The 20233-nt window shown below is 38.9% G+C and overlaps 1 protein-coding gene across 1 annotated transcript in view; it reads left to right on the top strand.

Moving 5' to 3' along the window:
• The window catches only part of UBE2N (ubiquitin conjugating enzyme E2 N), a 37045-nt gene extending 17185 nt beyond the window's left edge, over positions 1–19860 (top strand). Inside the window, exons 2-4 of the mRNA XM_047743486.1 lie at positions 17946–18192; positions 18372–18512; positions 19141–19860. Of these exons, the coding sequence (XP_047599442.1) occupies positions 17946–18192; positions 18372–18512; positions 19141–19181 (429 nt within the window). The 3' untranslated portion in view covers positions 19182–19860. The remainder of the gene's footprint in view (positions 1–17945; positions 18193–18371; positions 18513–19140) is intronic.
• Positions 19861–20233: the final 373 nt, after the last annotated feature.

The raw sequence follows: 20233 nt of genomic DNA, 5'->3' as shown, positions 1-20233 counted from the left end.
AATTTTCCTCCCTCTTTTTTGAACCAGTGCTCAAATCTCAGGACAGACAAGAACTGTGTGTATTCAGACTAGGGTGTTAGAGAAGAAAGGAAGCTTAGAGAAAGTGCCAGAGGATACAGGCGAGTGGTACCTTGGGGGTTCACTCTTGCCCCTATCCTTGGTGACTGCCTCAACTCTGAGGACACTTCTTTATATACTATTAGAACAAATTAAGAAACATTTTCAATTTTTAGCTCAGATACACCTTACAGTTACAACTCCGTCACTGACCTAACGTGAGCGTATTGATGTAAAGCACTGCTGGAGACTGAGGAGTCCAGGTACCAGCTCGTAAGTGTAAAAGAGCCCTTGACTGAAGTGAGCTTCTAGTGCACTAGTCCAGGTGTTCTGCCACTTGTGTTATCTTTCCGGAGGTGGATCTGAGGCTTAACTGAAACTACGTACGTGAACATCCAGGTCAGTTTTAAGGATTAATTCTTGTGTCATCCCTACACCTTGAAGTTCTAGCTAAATTTATCTAGCTTTCTAATTCATTAGCTTCTGAAAAAGTCCTGCCCGGGGTTTTGCCATTTATGAATGTCTTGAGGTTTTCTTTTTTTATTTTTATTTTTATTGATTTTTATTTTTTTAAAAAGATTTTATTTATTTATTTGACAGACAGAGATCACAAGCAGGCAGAGAGACAGGCAGAGAGAGAGAGGGAAGCAGGCTCCCCGCTGAGCAGAGAGCCCGATGCGGGGCTCGATCCCAGGACCCTGGGATCATGACCCGAGCCGAAGGCAGAGGCTTTAACCCACTGAGCCACCCAGGTGCCCCTAGGTTTTCTTTTTTTAAAGATTTTCTTTCTTTCTTTCTTTCTTTCTTTCTTTCTTTCTTTCTTTCTTTCTTCCTTTCTTCCTTTCTTTCTTTGACAGACAGAGATCACAGGTAGGCAGAGAGGCAGGCAGAGAGAGAGGAGGAAGCAGGCTCCCCGCCGAGCAGAGAGCCCAGTGCGGGGCTTGATCCCAGGACCCTGAGATCATGACCTGAGCAGAAGGCAGAGGCTTTAACCCACTGAGCCACCCAGGCGACCCTAGAGGTTTTCTTTTGTCTTTGGTACTGGGATTGTATATGCTTTTAACCCAAACACACAGTTCAGCCCTTTAAGCAGTTTCCATAAAGAGTCCACTACGTAGTTGCAAGCATTTTGCAAGTTTACGGATGTTTGTTGGAGAGTTAGGAGTATAGCAGCTAATGGTCATAAGCTCAGGTGAATGGGGGTCTTGTCTACACAAATTAAGACCCACTTCCTGCCCTCAGTAAGCTCAAGACACACACTAGGCTTTTTTTCCCCTATTTTAAATAAACTCTTTTAAGGTGTAATCTACATACAAGTAATGCAGCCATTTTAAGTGTATCATTTACATTTTGACAATAACTATGAAACCACCATCTTGTTAAGATTTGGAATATTCGGGGCGCCTGGGTGGCTCAGTGGGTTAAAGCCTCTGCCTTCGGCTCAGGTCATGATCCCAGGGTCCTGGGATCAAGCCCCGCACTGGGCTCTCTGCTCAGCGGAGAGTCTGCTTCCTCCTATCTCTCTCTGCCTGCTTCTCTGCCTACTTGTGATCTCTGTATGTCAAATAAATAAATAAAATCTTAAAAAAAAAAAAAAAGATTTGGAATATTCCATCCCAGCACTGTTTATACTGTTTTGAACTTTGTGTTTTCACTTATGTAGAAGGATGTTTTTCTGTACTGTTACACATTACCTTTACAACATCTTTTTCTCTCAGGCTTTGGTGTGATCATTATTTCTGGAGCTGTACTTTTGAACATATTTGCAGTTTTTCCTTGGGATAAATTCAAAGACATGAAATTTTAAGGGTTGGATTAACTTGTAATCCCACCGACCATGATTATGAGAGCCAGTTTTCTCCATAACAGTAAATAGCATTATTATTATTTTTTTTTTTTAGTCTTTGTCTATTCTGAGTTTTAAGGGTTGTCTTGAAAGTGAGACATTGTTACTTTCAAAATAGGGTTACTTTCACAATACTTATTCTGTTTCCGTGGGTGATTTTATTTAAAAACATTTTTTTCTTGCTTTTTTGGGTAAGTGGTACTTGGACATGTTACAAAATTCAGCAGAAAGTTATTCAGCTGAAGTGTCTCCCACCTCTCAACCATCTAGTCACTTTCCTCAAGGAAACCACTAAGTTGGATCATTTACATCTGTTATTTTATAATTTTGTAAGCTTTTATAATCTTTTTTTGAAATTTTATTATTTTTGTTTAGTTAGAGTTTTACATCATATCATATTAGTTCATACTGCTAGCAGGCCCTAAGTCCAGCATTTATATTATGTTGTTGCAGAGACTCTGGCTGTCCCGTATGAAGAGGCTGAATTTGACCCAGTACTATTGTACACAGATGCTCTCTCATATGTCAGCCTCAGTATGTAAATTTGTGCTTATTTCAGTTATATTAAAATCTCAGTTGTATGGGTCATTTCTTTGTCTGGCTCAGTGGCACAGGATAAAATAATCATCTAAAATTACAGAAAAATAAAATATCTACTGAGCTATATACTCCATCCAGCTGGATCTCTTAAGATTATGTAACTTTCGGGGCACCTGGGTAGCTCAGTCAGTTAAGCATCTGTCTTTGGCTCAGGTCATAATCTCAGGGCCCTGGGGTCAAGTCCCACGTGGGGGCTCCCTGCTTGGTTGGGGAGTCCGCATCTCCCTCTCCCTCTGCTTCCCCTCCAGTTTGTGCTCTCTTTCTCTCTTTTCTACTATCTCAGATAAATAAATAAAATCTTAAAAAAAAACTTAACTTTCAAACCAGACTGATAATGTGTAAAATATTAAAAATCTCAAAAGTACTCAAGAAAATGAGATTAATTTCAAATTCTTCCAAAAACCTTGAAGTAGAAGACTGAATCTTTAATATGTCAGCCAGTTCTTATTAGCAAATGATCATTATTTTTTTAAAAATTATTATTTTTTAAACATATAATATATTTTTATCCACAGGGGTACAGGTCTGTGAATCGCCAGGTTTACACATTTCACAGCACTCACCATAGCACATACCCTCCCCAATGTCCATAACCCCAGCCCCCCTCCTCCATCAACCCTCAGTTTGTTTTGTGAGATTAAGAGTCACTTACGGTTTTTCTCCCTCCCAATCCCATCTTGTTTCGCAAATGATCATTATTAAACTTGAGAAAGATGATTATTAGATTATCAAAGATATTAAAGGGGCAAAAGAAACTTAAGCTTGATATTCTGGTGCTTAGCATTTGGTCCTTTAAGTGCATAACTTGTAAGGAGAATAGCAAGGGTAAAGCTTTTGAGCAGAAGTATGAAATAGTTCATGTTGGGTTTTAAACTTTAAAAAAAAAATTCTTTTTTTTCTCCTGATATTCTTGCCATTTATGGCCACTATCTGGCTTCTTAAAACCTTGAGCCTACCATTTTTGGAAGTTCTTGAATCCCCCTTTACCCTTTCTGTATTTTTCTTTCCGTAGTAGTTAGGTCTGTTCATTCAAGCCCATATGGAATGTGACAGTCTGTGGTGCTCAGTATTGAGGCTGCAAACACTACACCTGGACCCTGACCTATAGGAACTAGTGTAGCTGGGGAGTTAGACTGTAGGGGGGAGATAGCTTTCTGCAGAAGGTGCACCCCTACCTCCCAATAGTACTCTTAGCCAGTAGCATTTACTCAGTTGCTTACCTCTTAAATGACAATCAACTTCTCAAAATGGTAGAAATGCTGCTTTGTGGGCAAAATAATGTTTAGTATCTTAAATGTCTTAGATCTACTTCCTAATTCTGAAGAGCAAAAAGATTTTGGGTATGTGGAGCTTGTGTGAGTTCTGTGTGGCAGGAGCACCGAATGTGGGGGTTGGCTTTCTGGGCTCGACTTGCAGCTGTGCCAAGTACTAGCTTGTACAGCCTGCTTGACCTCTACTTCATCTGTTTAATACACTAATCTAGTTCTAAGGTGGTTGGGAGAGTTATAGTGCAGAGAAGAGAGCTTACCATAATACAGTGAGCCTTATAATGTTATTACTGTTTTCTGATTTTGCAAAGATGCTGCTTCACCGTAAATCTGGAAAAAATGAATTCCTTCTCAGTGTAAGTGTACTTGCGTTCATCATTTATGCATTAGTCCCACAAAATGGATAACCTTAAACTTTAACCGTCTGTAATGGGGGATAGATTTTTTTTTTTTTAAAGCATAGTGGATGCCCATTTACCAACAGTGGGTAGGAAAATGGGATGTTTGGGGTCAGTAATCTGATTTTATTGAAATTCTCATTTTGATTTTATTAGAATTACCATATAATAAGTTTTCCATGAGTTAAACAATAATGAAGTTGATTTGTATTGCTGCTAAACTGAAGTTTTATTCTTGAATCCAAAGTATTTGGGATCTTGGGCTGTACAACTTCAGGGGGTGCCATTCATATAGACTGTGATGTGAATGGGCCTTTCTTGGGAGTGGTGCAGTATGGCAGCCTTATTAAAGGGTGCTTATTTTGGGGGACACAGGATCCCTAATATCTGATTGTTTCCTAGTTTGCCTCAGTGTTTAGTGTGCAGTATTTTTTCTTCTTGTGGTTTGGATTTTGGACAGAATTACGTCAGTGGCACAATTGGATTGAGAATGCAAATCTGGTTTAACTAACTTGTTTTTGTTTCCCTTACTGAAAATTTAATCTGCTCTGCTTCTGTCTTGTCTGTTAATATAAGCAAAGGCCTTTCTTATTAGTGAAGACCTCAGGCATTTAGCGCTTAAATTTTGTTTTGATTACCACATTTGAAACCTGAAGTAACTAGTGATCAAGGATTGGATAAGTAATGCATGGTAGTTGTACCAGAGAAGCCACTAGCTTGGAGGCCAGTAAAAGTGCCTATTTATGCCACATAGTTGTGCAAGGAATATTGATTAATTTACGTGTAAAACAACCAGGAAAGTGGGGTAGACTGACACAGTAATTGAAAAAAATGTAAAAATATTAAACTGTTTTTAAAAAGGGCTTTTGTCTTTATCGGAATAAATACAAACATACTAAGATGTTAACCAGATTTTGTTTATTAGGAGTATAGCTATTTAAGTGAGTATAGCTACTTAAGTCAACATTGTATTTTTCGTTAATGAGCAGGTGGGAAAGAATTGGGGGAGAAAAGCAGGTACCATTAGCAACGAATTTCTTTAGCTATTAAGCATTGGCATGGATGCTGGGGATACAGCCCATAATACCTCTTCCCTCAATAGGGCGAAACAGTGAGCAGTAATAACAGTGTTAAAGAGTATTATAGGGGTGCCTAGGTGGTGCAGCTGGTTAAGCACCCTGCTCTTGGTTTTAGCTCACGTCGTGATCTCAGGGTCTTGAGATTGAGCCCTGTGTCTCGAGCTCTGCGCTAAGCACAGCTTGCTTGGGACTCTCTTCCCCCTCTTCCCCTCCCCCCTGCTCTTTCTCAAATACAATAAATCTTTAAAAAAATAAGAGTATTATAAAAGGGGACGTTTTAGCAGAAGGGAGCATAAAACAGTAAGATTTAACCCATTTCGATGTTAAAATACTTAGTTTTAGTGTTAGAGGGAATCTTTGAAATGTTGGAGGGACTAAATTTTAGAAGTTGGGGAGTTTAAGTGAATTTGTGTGAAGTGAATTTGTGTGATTGTATAACAAATTGGTACAGTTAAGATTGGGATTAAATAGAGATGTCTTAGCTCCAGGTTTTTTCCCTAGGAGGTATACCAGACTGTTTAGTTATAAGTTAGCTCTTTCAGTGTGAAATTAGCTCCCTCTTTAAAGGCAGTTAAAGTAGATAGAAGTTCTTTGATAGAGAGGTTAGCCTGCTCTCCTTTGATCTCATTTAATCCCAAAGAGATCCCCAACCCCAGGTCTATTAACTCTTTCCTTTTCTTCACTTTCTTCTCTATCTAGGTTAAGCTTTGTATTTTTAGCAAGCAATGGAGTTCAACTTTGGCTAGTTTAAGTAGAAATAGCATTATTGAGTTACAGGTATCTCACATAATCTTCAGGGGTGCCGAAGAAAGACACATTCAGGAAACAAGGCTCAGAATCACAATACGGTGGAGACTTTCCTGCTGGCGTTGTGGGCTTCGTACTCTGCAGTTCCACTGCTAATGCCAAGTACAGAATGCCGCACTAGAACCTCTTCCGTAGTAGAGGTAACTACTGCTATTATCTCCAGAATGGATCCTTCTGTTGTATTTTACCTTTGACAGGTTTTGACTGAACCTAAATCTCACACATGCTTAGGAGAGAGTTAGGAAATTTCCCAAGACTAAAGCTTCTGTTGAGGGAGGTGGGGATCTATAAAGGTTGGGGGTATTATTCCCCAACAAGGCTGTTCAGCCTGTCAGGTGGTCTAAAGGAATGATGAACACCCATTATGAACCTAATTTTTCTTATGCCACCGACATAATCCTGTGTGACTATGGATAACTTTTTCTGTTTTCAAACAACAGTTACTTCAAACTTTAACATTCTTAAGCTCCCAATTCCAGCATTATACTAAGGAAGGGAAGGTGAATGAATGGTGAAAATTCCACCATGAATGAATGGTGGAATTTTACTGTTGTTTCATTGTAGACAAATGTGTAGATGAATGGCTGAAATTAACACGTAAAGGCCTTGAAATGGATTATCAACTTCAACCATTTGAAATTTTAAGAAAGAAACCCACAGTCTAGATGATTTCTAACTTAAATGCTGAATTTTTTTTAAAGTACAAGTTTACTGGTTTTTGCTAAGGCATCAATCATAATTTTAGTTTTCACTATACAGAAACAGGCATTTAAAAAATTGCCTATTTTCATTCAGGATGAATACAGAAGACCTTTCCTCCCTCACCTACTAAGTTATATACTTCTTCCCAGAATCTGAAGCATTCAGGTTTTTAAAAAATGCTTTTTGATGGGTTTGCTAATGGTGCCTTGAGGACCTTATTACAGCAGCAATCTCAGTGAAGTGTTACTAGGCTAGATAGTCTCTCTTCATTCAGAGTTCCAAGACATCATTCCTAAGACACAGAATTCATTAAGACCAAAGGACAGTTACATTATTTAGATCAGTAAAGGCATATATTAAATTTTTGAGCTGGTGCTAAAGAAAGTCCAGGCATCATCAAATCAGAAACTAAGAAAAAAATGGAGATGTTAACTTTCATGAGTGATGCCAGTATTTAGAAATCTTTCAAAAAACAGAAAAAGATGGAGATGTAAAGTTATCTTCCCAGAAAACTTTTGAAATGTCTGTAGAAATAAGCAAGAACATAATGTGCTCCCAGTGTAGTCCTGTTGTTCTTGTAGTTAGTATCCCTAATCGCCTTCTCTAAGACCTTGACATACCGTATTTGAAAAATGCATCTTTCAAAAACTGACTTTTATAAATATATTTTATACTCACAGTGAAATTCTTGAAGGACAAAGGGACTTTTTTTTAAAATTCTTCCTTTGAATTAGTTGGTACCACAATGCCATGTACAAAATAAACATTTGTTAGTAAATTCATATTTCAGAGTCACAACATTTTAGAGCATAGTGGTTTCATGTAATAACAGAGATAGGCAAAGTGGCTTACCATATAATGGATAATTCCAGGTCAAAATGACATATACCGATTTTTCCATTAAATAAAGCAGAGTTTTTTCTACTTCATTTATGTTACTAAGACTGTATACTTCTTCAGTTGCCAATCCCAAAGGAAAAAAAGAAAAAAAGTGACATTATGGCTTAAATTAATTTACCTCTTTGATGAAGCACTTTTTCATGATTATGAAGGACTGAAAGGAGCCCTTCCTTAACTTCTGTGCTATTTACTGTCCTGACAAACATTTGAGATTTACTGTTCATATTGTTAATTGTCTTTCTATAGGTCACTGAGATTAAGAAATCAGGCTCTGAAGCCAGACTGAGTAGAATCCAGTTACCTGGATTTCAGTCTTGGCTCTGCCACTTGCTATAACTTTGGTTATAATATAAGTGGTTAGTTTTAGTTTCTCATTTCCCTCATTTGTAAAATGGGTATGAAGATTGAGTTAATAATACATGTAGAGCACTTAAATCACTGTTTGGCACAGTTATTGTTACTTGATTTTTTTTTTTTTTATTGCTTCTCTGCCCATCTGGGTGTAGTGCTTAATAATTGCAGAGTCCCTGCCTTTAGGGAATTTACAGACTAGTGGGGGCAGGAAAAGAGACAGACTGCAGTGGAACAAAAGAATTTGGGGTTGGTAGACAAGGAATTCAGCCTAATGGTTTTCCCTGTTGGAGGCACACTTTGCTAGTAGGATTTTCAGATTTTTGTCTGTTGCCAGTGATTGGAATAATTGTAAATGCCATTCCTGGGGTGGAAGTTACCCTCTACTAACAGTTAAGTATAGTAATTCTTCATATCAGCTCTGTGTGGTGCCTAAGCACACATGCATTTATTCATTCACTGAGCAAGCATGTATTTAGCACTTCACCACCACCATTTGCTAGTCGGAGTTCTCATCTTCAAATAATTATTGTCCCAGCTGTAGTGAGAGGGGTGGTGGTAAGGTCCAGGCAACTCCAGACTAATTCAGACCTGAGAAACAAGTCAGTTGAAGATCCTTAGCTTTTCAGAAGTCCTTCCCTGGCTTCCAAGTCTCTTTTCCTTTTCACTGAACTTAACGGAAGTACTGATTTGGTCTTGGTTTGAGAGAAAAAACTAGAGAGTTCTAGGCCAGGTTATTCCATTCTATCTCTTGGTTATTACTCCAAAGTGGAATACAGAGTACAGCTGACCCTTGAAGAACATGGGTTTGAACTGTGCTCACTGGTCTGTTTATATGTGAGTTCACTTGTACGTGGATTTTTTAGTTTTGATAAATGCAGTGCAGAACTGGGGTGCCTGGGTGGCTCAGTCAGTTAAGTGCCTGCCCTTGGCTCAGGTCATGATCTCAGGGTCCTGGGATCGAGCCCCGCATGGGGCTCTCTGCTCAGCAGGGAGCCTGCTTCCTCCTCTCTCTCTGCCTGCCTCTCTGCCTACTTATGAGCTCTCTGTCAGATAAATAAATAAAATCTTTTAAAAAATGCAGTATAGAACTATTTTTTTTTAAAAAGATTTATTTATTTATTTATTTGACAGAGAGAGAGAGAGAGAGAGAGCACAAGCAGGCAGAGAGGCAGGCAGAGAGAGAGGAGGAAGCAGGCTCCCTGCTGAGCAGAGAGCCCGATGCGGACCTGAGATCATGACCTGAGCCGAAGGCAGCGGCTTAACCCACTGAGCCACCCAGGCGCCCCTGCAGTATAGAACTATTAAATACATTTTCTCTTCCTTGTGATTCTTTTTAAAAATATATTTTTATTTATTTATTTGAGAGAGAGAGAGAGAGAGAGAGAGAGAGAGCATGTGCAAGCAGGGGCAGAGGGAGAAGCAGACTCCCTGCTGAGCAGGGAGCCAGACACGGGGCTCTGTCCCAGGATGGGGAGATCATGACCCTGAGCTGAAGGCAGATTCTTAACTGACCGAGCTACCCAGGTGCCCCTCATTTTCTTAACATGGTCTTTTCTCTAGCTTACTGTATTATAAGAATACAGTGTATAATACATACATACAATATGTATTAATTGACTTATAGGTAAGGTGTTTGGTCAACAGTAGACTCTTAGTAGTTAAGTTTCTGGGGGGGGGTCAGTATTTATATGTGGATTTTCAACTGTGTGGGGGGTTGGTTCCCCTAACTTGTATGTTGTTCATGTGTCAACTATACTTTCTTACTACTTATCGGTCCACTAGAAATAAAGCTTTTCATCACAGGGATACCTTAGTCTAAGATCTTAAGATTTAGTCCTTGGTGCCTAGAGCCTTTGAAAGGGCTTCTTCCATTTTTCCTTCTTTTCAGAGAAGGAAAATGGGAGGTTTATGTGTGTGGGAGTAGAGGGAAAAATGGAAGGTGGAGGGTGTGCCTTGAGAATTGTTAGTCTCCTCTGACTTTAGGGTAAACATTTTTTAAAAACTTAGTGAATTAGAGTAAAATAGTTTATCAGCTATTGGAGGAGGAAAAGGGGTTCAAATGAGTAAGTTAAGTCTTTTATCCACTAGGGGGTAGTGTGGACTGTAAAAATTAAAATGATCTCTGAGGGATTAACCCATATTTTTTCATGCAGTTGCCTTGTTTCAGTTAATTTTTGTCCATGCTGTGGTTTTTTGAAATGGCTACGAGTCATTATTTTTGAGCACAGGCTTGTGACTGTACCAAACATTAACAGCCACATTCCTAATACTAGTGATTCAGATGTTCTGACATTACTGTTGCATAGAACTTTTGAGGGGAAAAAAGTGATACTTTAAAGTTTCTCTGCCAGTTTTTACTCACTATTTAAAATAAATTATATTGGTAATGTGTAAGTGACATTATAACAGTATTGTCTTGTGTTTCACTGTCCTATATGGTAGCTGCTAGCCCCATGTGGCTATTGAGCAGTTGCAGTGTGACTAGTTTGAATTGATATGTGTTGTAAGTATGTAAGTATAAATTACTGGATTTTGAAGACTTTGTATGAAAAAAGATTATATTAATAACTTTTATGTTGATTACATGTTGAAATGATACTGTTTGAATATACTGTTAAATAAAATACTAATTTTAACTGCTTTTTACTTTTTAATGTGGTTAGTGGAAAATTTAGTGTTATATTTGCAGCTCATATATCTGTTGGGCAGCACTGCTGTAGAGAAAGCATTCATCAACCATTTTTATCATGCTATATGCACCTCTAGCTCACCCTCATGATTTGTAAGGAAGTGGTGCAGTAGGGAAATTGAGCACAATTTTGGCTCTGTTTCTAATCCCAGCCAGAATAAATACAGTCAGTTCTACTATAATGAGATCTATGCATTCCTAAAATTACTGCGTTCATAGACCAAAATTGTGTAGTAAGAACGACATGGCTCATGGATAAAATGTTAGGGACGTGACACTCAAAATGTTGGTAACTTTTTTTTTTTTTTAAATTCCCACTTATCTTAGATGGCGAAATTGTAGATGCCCTTGAAGTAGTTTACAGTTGAAAAATAGGCTTTTGCTTTATCAGTAATCCCAGAAAAGGAGCCCCTGCTTGGTAATATTTTTAAATTGCTTGTAGATGTGGTTAGAGACTGGAGTACACAGAGCAGACATCACTGAGGCACCTCTCAGTTTGATAAGACTAGTAGTGATAACAAAATTGATGGTGTTACCAAGTGTAGTCAGATGGCTCTTGGGTGAGATGATCTAAAGATCCACAATTGACATTATTAGTAATACATTAGTAAACATCTTTGTGTTTCAGAGAATAATTCTTTTTTAATTTTAGAGAGTGAGGGCATGGTAAGGGACAAAGGGAGAGGGAAAATGAGTCTTAAGCTGACTCTGTGCTGAGTGTGGAGCAGGTCTTAATATCAGGACCCTGAGATCATGACCTGAGCTGAAACCTAAAGTCAGGTGCTTAGCTGACTGTGTCACCCAGGTGCCACCAGAGGATATTCTAAATAGGAAAAAAACCTAATGGCTGTAGGTATATGTTGGAGGTAGTATATAGATATAGGTAGTATATATATATACACCGATATATATATATATATATATGTATATATATATATATATAGTATATAGTTGGAGGTGTATATAGAAAGTTATTAAAGTATATAATGTATGTAGTGTAATCATGTATATATGTATATAATGTAATGTAAAGTATATAGAAAGTTGGAGGTGTATATAGAAAGTTATTAAATGGATCAACTTTTCTCATATGCAAATTGCCACTTTTTCCCTCCCTCCTTCCTTGTTCTTCCTTCCTTTCTTTGGGGGGGAGGGGCAAAGGGGAGAGCGAATCTCAAGCCGAGTCCCTGCTGAGCATGAAGCTGGACCTGGAGCTAGATCTCAGGACCCTGAGATTATGACCTGAACCAAAATCAATACACTTAAATGACTGAGCCACCAGTCATCCCTGCCACTTTTTTTTTCTAAGAATACTGTTATCTAAAATTTTACTGTACATACTTCATTCACTGCCTTAAAAAGATGTATAAGACGACCTTAATTAACAGTTCTTGATAGTGAGCACAAGTTGTTATTGAACTTTACAGAGGGACAAGACCTAGTTAATGGAATTTAGTTGACAGACTGTCAAGTGTTGCAGTTTACTGTGGTATAATCCTGAAATTTGCTCTTCAAGTCCCAGTAGATCTATTGATGACCAGATCAATTTGATGTTACTTAATTCCTTTTTAAGGTATTTATAGCATGAACTATTACACTCACTCTGTAAGATGAGATAGTTTCCTTGAGACTTACTCCTCCTGTCACTTAAATTCATACTCTATTTTTATGTACTTCCTTTTCTGTTTTTTAGTAACTAATTCCCTAAATAGTTTATAATACATTTTGTTCTGTATGGCCTAAACTTAGTTCTGCCTGGGATTGGGTCAGAGGATTGTTTTTAAGCAAGTAGGATTATAATGCAACTAATGGTTATTCTGTTTTCTTTAAAAACAAATACTGGGGGCACCTGGGTGGCTCAGTGGGTTAATAAGCCTCTGCCCTCGGCTCAGGTCATGATCTCAGGGTCTTGGGATCAAGCACTGCATCAGGCTCTCTGCTCAGCAGGGAGCCTGCCCCCCCCCCCCCCCGCCCCGCCTGCCTCTCTGCCTACTTGCGATCTCTCTCTCTGTCAAATAAATAAATAAACACCCCCCCCCCCCCCGCAAAGATTTAGAGGGGGAAGCAGGCTCCCTGCTGAGCAGAGAGCCCTGAGATCATGACCTGAGCTGAAAGCGGAGGCTTTAACCCACTGAGCCACCCAGGGGCCGCAATAAATAAAATCTTTAAAAAAAAACAAATACTGTTGTTTAATAAATCTTAAGATTTGTTACTGTGCTTTGTTCTTAATTCTTTTTGAGTTGGTTGTATATGGCTATGACCTTCCTATGTGATCTCATTTGTTAAGTCTTTCTGCAGTATTCCTCTTTTGATCTTCATAGCAACTCTACATGAGAGGTAATCTTAATTATGATATAGATAAGTCAGCTGAGACTCAGAGCAGTGTAGATTATTTGCTCAAAAGTAATAGTTACGTAAGCAATGAAGAAGGAATTTGAACCCGTTACTTCTAGACTTGAAGAAATCATACTGTACTTGTCTTTTTACCAAAGAATAATATAAAACTAGAATGTGTTTCATAGTTACCCATGTGTGAGTACTAGCAGGAAGGATTTTATTTCCTACCCACTTTTGCCTTTTTCAGGAAAAAAATGGACTCTAAGTTCTGTGCGTGAGACTTGTTCCATTTGGTTTGGATTTTATTCTTTTTTCCTCCCATAATTTATGCTGTGGGTTTGTTTGGGAAATCAGTGCCATGTAGTCAGATAATTATGCATCTCTTCATTATATCAAAATCTATGAGAACTTGAGAGCGTATAAAAACTGTTTAAAAATGTTTTCCATACGTAAAGGCTTATGCTAGAATGTGTTCAGATTAAATTTTATAATTGATCAGGCCATGTGGTATGTTTAATATGTACATTCTTTAGAAAGAGTCTTATTTTGAGGAGGAACTGAGGATGAGGAAGGAATGATGAATCTTACAATGTGTTCTAAGTGTGATTTTGAGGCTATTTTGGGATATGATCTTGGAGGCCCTTCTGGCTGCTTTTTATAGCCTAGAATAGAGCTGCTACTACTTTGTGTAACCAGGGAGTGGGATTTGGGGGCCCTTAGACCCCAGCCTTTTCTTTTTTTCCCTAATCTTCCAACTTCTGGATTTCTAAAAATAGGAAGACCTGGGGCAAAACAAAAGGAGGGTCGAGGTGAGGAGAGGTCAGAATTCAAGGAATTTTACCATCTAGCTTTTTTCTCATTTCTTTACTCTTACTGTTGGTCCTTAGTATCTTTATTTTATTTTATTTTATTTTAATTTTTTTGCTAAAAATGAAGACCTGCCTCTTTTGTTCTAATTCCGTGTTGGTGGACTTCCTACAGTGGGAGGCTTCATTATTGCCTGTTGAGGGTTTTTTTTTTTTTTTTTTTTAAGATTTGTTTATTTACTTGAGAGAGGAAGAGAGAGCGCAAGTGCGAGACAGCATGCACAAGCTGGGGCGTGGAGGGGCAGAGAGGGAGGGAGAAGCAGACTCCCCACTGAGCAGGGAGCCGAGTGCCAGGCTAGAGCTGAAGGCAAGTATCAACTGAGCCACCCAGGTGCCCCTCTGAGATTTTTTATGCAGTAAAAATGTTTTACTTTGAATCCAAAGAACATTTTGCTAAAAGTAGTTCACAGCATTTCAGTTTCTCATTTCCCTTGCACTGCTATGATTAAAACAAAGCAAAAAAAAACCAGTCTCTAAAGTACTAAAGGCATTGCTTTAAATGGCTATGGGTTTAACACAGTTTGGAAAAGGGTTTAATTTTTTATCTGCATCTTATGATTATTTCAGTATAAGACAGGGAAATCTCTTTTAGTGTGTACCCTGTAGGTTGTAGAATGGAATGGTGTAAGGTGTAGGATTTTTCATAAGTGAAGGTGGCGTAAATACAGTATTCTCATTGTTTTTCATATCTAAAACTTCAGATATAGCAGTGTTCTAAAACTTCAACTGCACGTGCCTATTCAAAATGTTGAATGTATATTACTAACATATAAAATTACACATGGAATTACCAGTTTCTTTTATTGAGTGTTAACTATTTTTGGCTAAAAAAGTATGTTTATAAATAAAAGTTAGGTTATTTTTTCCCACGCGTGAATGGATCCTTTTGTTATCCTCCTGTGATGTGCGTATCCTGCTTTGAATAACACTGCTTTAATGTTGAAGATGCAGTTCTGATAGTTTATTCTTTGTTCTTTGTAACATCAAATAGATTTCATAATTCAGCAAGTATTTATTGAACATCTGTGGTGCTGGGCACTGTTCCAAATGCTGAGGATATAGCAGTAAATAGGCACAAATCTCCTTTTATGGCACTTCCATTCTGAACAAAATAAGTGAGATATGTAATGTGTTAGTAGAGCTCTGGAGATAACATTAGGGCAACAGGGATAGGAGGGTTTGGGATTAGGTGGACCGGGCTTTTGCAATTTCAACTATGGAGGCCTTACCCGAGAAAACACATCTGAATGAAGATCTTAGGAGCTCTCAGGTAGCAAACCAGGTAGAAATTTCAGGGGAATAAAAAGCAAGGGCAAAGCTTTTGAGGGAGGAGTATGTCCAGCAGGTTGGAAAACTATTAAGCCGCTAATCTTGCTGGGGCAAAGCGCCAGGTAAGAGTATTGGGGGAAACATAGCTGAAGATGAGTTAAGAGTAGCCAGAGTCAGGGGATCATATAAAACCTCTTCTTGGGGGGTCATTGTAAGGACTTCCAAAGGTCCATGGAACAGACCCAGGAGTGAGTGGTGAACAAGGTCAGAAGCAGGAAGAACAAAGCTTGGCTATTACAGTGTACCAGCCGAGAGCTGATGGTGGCTTGGATCATAAGTGTAGCTGCAGGGCCGTAAGAAGGAGTCCAGTAGATTTGGAAATTCAAGCGAATAAAATATGCTGATCAGTTTAGATATGGTGGAGATAAAGGGAAAGATTTGATCAGTTGGAAGGATGGAGTGATGGTTAACTAAAGTGAAGATGGCTTTGCGGGAAGAGCATATTGAAGGTGGGGAAAGTCATGCTAAGTTGGGATGCTCATTAAGACACACAAGAGGAGCTGTTGAACAAATTGTTATGGATAGAAGAGGTGTAATCCAGGGGAGAGATCTGTGCTGAATATGAGATTAGGGAGACATCGTATACAGGGTGTATTTAGTATTCAGATTCATTGGACAACATGGGATCACTATAGAAGTGTGTAAAAGAAGCCTTAGGACAGAGCCCTGGTGCACTTCCGTGTTGGGGAGTCAGGGAAGGAACCAGCAAGGAGGTTGCAGCTAGACAAGTAGGAAGAGAATCAGGAGAGCTCGGCTGTAGGAAGCTGGGTGATGTTTGGCAAGGAGGAGGGCAGACCAACAGGGTAAGATGTTACATTTAGGTCAAATAAGATGAAGATTAAGCATTGGCTATTTGATTTAACTATGTGGGAATCACTGTTGACCTCAACAGGCACGTTAGTGGCTAGACCCTGATTGGAGTGTTGTGTTCAAGATAGGAGGGGAGGAGAAAAATTGGAAAACAATCAGATATAGATAACTTTGAAAAAGCAGCAAAGCAGTGGTGCATTAGCTGGTGAGGAGGTGGTGGGAGAGTGAGGTCAAGGTTATTTTCTCCTCTTACTGGGAGAAATTACAGCAAGTTTGTACAGTTTGGGGAAAGAGCCAATGAGGAGGGGGAACTGCTGGTTGAAGAAAAGAAAGAGATCCTACAGCATTGTCCTTGGAATAGGTGGAAAGGAGAGAAGATTTAATGCTTTAGAGGAGAGGTCAGTCTTGGCCAAGGGTGACAGCCATTTTATCCACAGTGACAAGAGGACAGGCAAAGCATATGGGCACACAGTTGAAGGTGGGTGTGCAAACTTGAGGAAGTATCTGTTTTCTTGTGAAATAGACCTCAGAGTCATCAGCCAAAAATGAGGGTGAGGATAGAGATACTGGAGGTTTGAAGAGAGAAGAGTGTTCTAGATATTTAGGAGAGAGGGAGAAAGATGGGAAAGAGAACTAATGATTGTTGGGGAGCAGCATAAGGGTTCAGTGTCAAGGTTGTATATATTTCTCTAGCCCTGTCTAGGTGCCTAGGCACTTGGCCCTCCTACATTCCCTTCTGTTTTTTAGAGGAAAGATTTTTTTTTTTTTTTTTAAGATTTTATTTATTTGACAGAGGTCACAAGTAGGCAGAGAGGCAGGCAGAGAGAGAGGAGGAAGCAGGCTCCCTGCTGAGCAGAGAGCCCGATGCAGGGCTCGATCCCAGGACCCTGAGACCATGACCTGAGCCGAAGGCAGAGGCTTTAACCCACTGAGCCACCCAGGCGCCCCCTAGAGGAAAGATTTTTCAGTGAGTTTTAGAACTCATTTTACTTTTAAAAAAATTAAGAGATTTTATTATTTTTTTAGTTTTTTTTTAAAAAGATTTTTATTTATTTATTTGACAGGCAGAGATCACAAGTAGGCAGGCAGGCAGAGAGATTGGAGGAAGCAGGCTCCCCACTGAGTAGGCAGAGGAGCAGGCAGAGCGAGCCACCCAGGCGCTCCCTAGGAGATTTTATTTTTACGTAATCTCCACACCCAGCGTGGAGCTGGAACTCACAACACCAAGACCAAGAGTTCATGTACTGACTGAGCCAGTCAGGCGCCCCTAATTTTACTTTTTAAAGGTTTTGGTAGAGTTTAAACAGTGTAAGTGGCCTTTACCTGTGTGATAATCCCAGTGTTATTTTCTTTTTTCTCTTCTCTCTTGCCTCCTCTCTCTTCCACTCCCCTATCCTCACTTCTCTCCTTAGTACAAAATCAGTTTCATTATCCTAATTTTTATTATCAGCATATGCTCAGACATTTGCAGCTGCAGTGTATGTCATTACTATTCACTTGCATTTGCATTCAGGTGATTGGGATTATTTAAATAGTGTTTTCTTTGAACTTGGAGTTTAAAAAAATACATACCCTTAGAGTGAAGAAATTCTGTTGTGTCCAGTCACAAGAGACAAACTTCTTTTTTTTTTTTAAAGATATTATTTATTTTATTTGACAGAGATCACAAGTAGGCAGAGAGGCAGGCAGAGAGAGAGAGAGGAGGAAGCAGGCTCCCTGCCTTGCAGAAAGCCCGATGCGGGCTCGATCCCAGGACCCTGGGATCATGACCTGAGCCAAAGGCAGAGGCTTTAACCCACTGAGCCACCCAGGTGCCCCACAAGAGATGAACTTCTTAATTTTTAATTTGGGGTTTAGCAAAGTGACATTTGTTTCATAAATGTGTCATGTTTTTCTGTTGTAGGAAACCCAGCGTTTGCTGGCAGAACCAGTTCCTGGCATTAAAGCAGAACCAGATGAGAGCAACGCCCGTTATTTTCATGTGGTCATTGCTGGCCCTCAGGATTCCCCCTTTGAGGGAGGGACTTTTAAGCTTGAACTATTCCTACCAGAAGAATACCCGATGGCAGCCCCTAAAGTACGTTTCATGACCAAAATTTATCATCCTAATGTAGACAAGTTGGGAAGAATATGTTTAGATATTTTGAAAGGTAAGTGTTACCTTTATTAATATATGCTATTAAGATTTCTCCTTTTTCTCTTAAGCATTTTATATTGAGAATCTGAACATTGCCTTATATAAAGACCACAAAGGTCTGTGGGAATGCAATGCAGTAGTTCTGGGGCTTTTGTTTCATGCTTGATCATTCTGGGCCTGTTGCCTTCATAGATAAGTGGTCCCCAGCACTGCAGATCCGCACAGTTCTGCTATCGATCCAGGCTTTGTTAAGTGCTCCCAATCCGGATGATCCGTTAGCAAACGATGTAGCAGAGCAGTGGAAGACCAACGAGGCCCAAGCCATAGAAACAGGTATTTAATACCCATCCTCCTTCACACCACTCCACTTTTTCAAATAATATATACTACTGTTATAAAAACTTTTCGAGTCTTAACAAAAAGGAAAAGATACATTAAGAGGAATAAGTCATATCCTGTTTGTACTATGTAAACACTTCTCAACAGCAGATGTTTAAACTCTTAGGGCCTGCTGCATGATCCCCAAATGTAAAGACAGCCTATAATTGGTTTATCAAATACTCCTTGTGTACCATTCACCTAGCAGTACATGAAGATACTAGAAAACTTTTCAACCCTTTTGAGCTGCTTTTGTAATTCATCTGATCAGTAAAACTATGCCAGTTTATAGCTAGGGAGTTTGAAAGTCAGTAAGCTTCTTCCTGTTACAGATTTTAACAAAATTAGTGGAGAGCGTATCTAAAAATGAAGGAGACAAAAGGAGACAACTCTTTTCATCCTGCTGAATTTTGTAGATTCCATTGTAGTGTTTTGGTAATTAGATACACACAGTCTTTCTGTCTGATCCAGATGATAGAAAATAGCATGCATTCAACATAATACTGCTTTATGTTTATAGAGTTTGGAAAGTAACATATTGAACTAAGTAAAATAATAATTGCACGTTTGTTTTTGTCTACAGCTAGAGCATGGACTAGGCTATATGCCATGAATAATATTTAAAATCGATCTGATCATCAAGTGTGCATCACTTATCCTGTTCTGCCAAGACTTCTTCCTTTTTTGTTTGCATTTAATGGACACAGTCTTAGAAACATTACAGAATAAAAGTCCAGACATCTTCAGTCCTTTGGTGATTAAATGCACATTAGCAAATCTATGTCTTGTCCTGATTCACTGTTGTAAAGCATGAGCAGAGGCTAGAAGTACCATCTGGATTGTTGTGAAACGTTTAAAAGCAGCGGCCCTTCTCTGCTTTTATTCATTTCCCCCATCGTGGTTAAGCACTGTGAATGAAGGTAGTTGTCAGGGTTAGCTGCAGGGGTGTGGGTGTTTTTCTTTATTACTTTTTTGAGGGGGAGAGGTAGTTTTATTTTAATTTTATGGGCTCCTTTCCCCCTTTTTATGGTGATCTAATTGCATTGGTTAAAAGCAGCTAACCAGTTCTTTAGAATATGCTCTCTAGCCAAGTCTAACTTTATTTAGACACTGTAGATGGACAAGCTTGATTGAACCAAAATGGGAACATTAAACAAACATCACAGCCCTCACTAATAACATTGTGACTTTGCTGTCAAGTGTAGAATCCTTCCTTCAAGAAAAAGCTTGTGACCATTTTGTATGGCTTGTCTGGAAACTTCTGTAAATCTTATGTTTTAGTAAAATATTTTTTGTTATTCTACTTTGCCTTTGTACAGTTTATTTTACTGTGTTTATTTCATTTTCCCAATGTGACAATCGTATTTAAAAATTAAAACTGATGGAACATTCTCTTTTGGTCTTTACCATCTGACAAGTTGATCTGGCAAAAGGTGGATTTTGCCAGTTTCTTTTCACTGATGCAAACTTGTGTTAAGATACCACTGAATGGAGTGTTTATAAGCTGGCCCTGAGCATGCATAAAGCATCGGTATTTGGTTTTTGTTTTTTTTTTTCTTACCTCCTAGAAATCTGAATAAATGTGTTGGTGTTGTCTGATTAGGTAGATGATCATTGGTGTCTTGCCATGTACAGGAGAGTCACAGCAAAGCCGCATTGTGACTTTGTGTAGGACT

This window comes from Lutra lutra, chromosome 8 (genome assembly GCF_902655055.1).
Source record: "Lutra lutra chromosome 8, mLutLut1.2, whole genome shotgun sequence".
NCBI lineage: Eukaryota > Metazoa > Chordata > Mammalia > Carnivora > Mustelidae > Lutra > Lutra lutra.
This window is presented reverse-complemented; position numbering and strand designations above follow the sequence as displayed.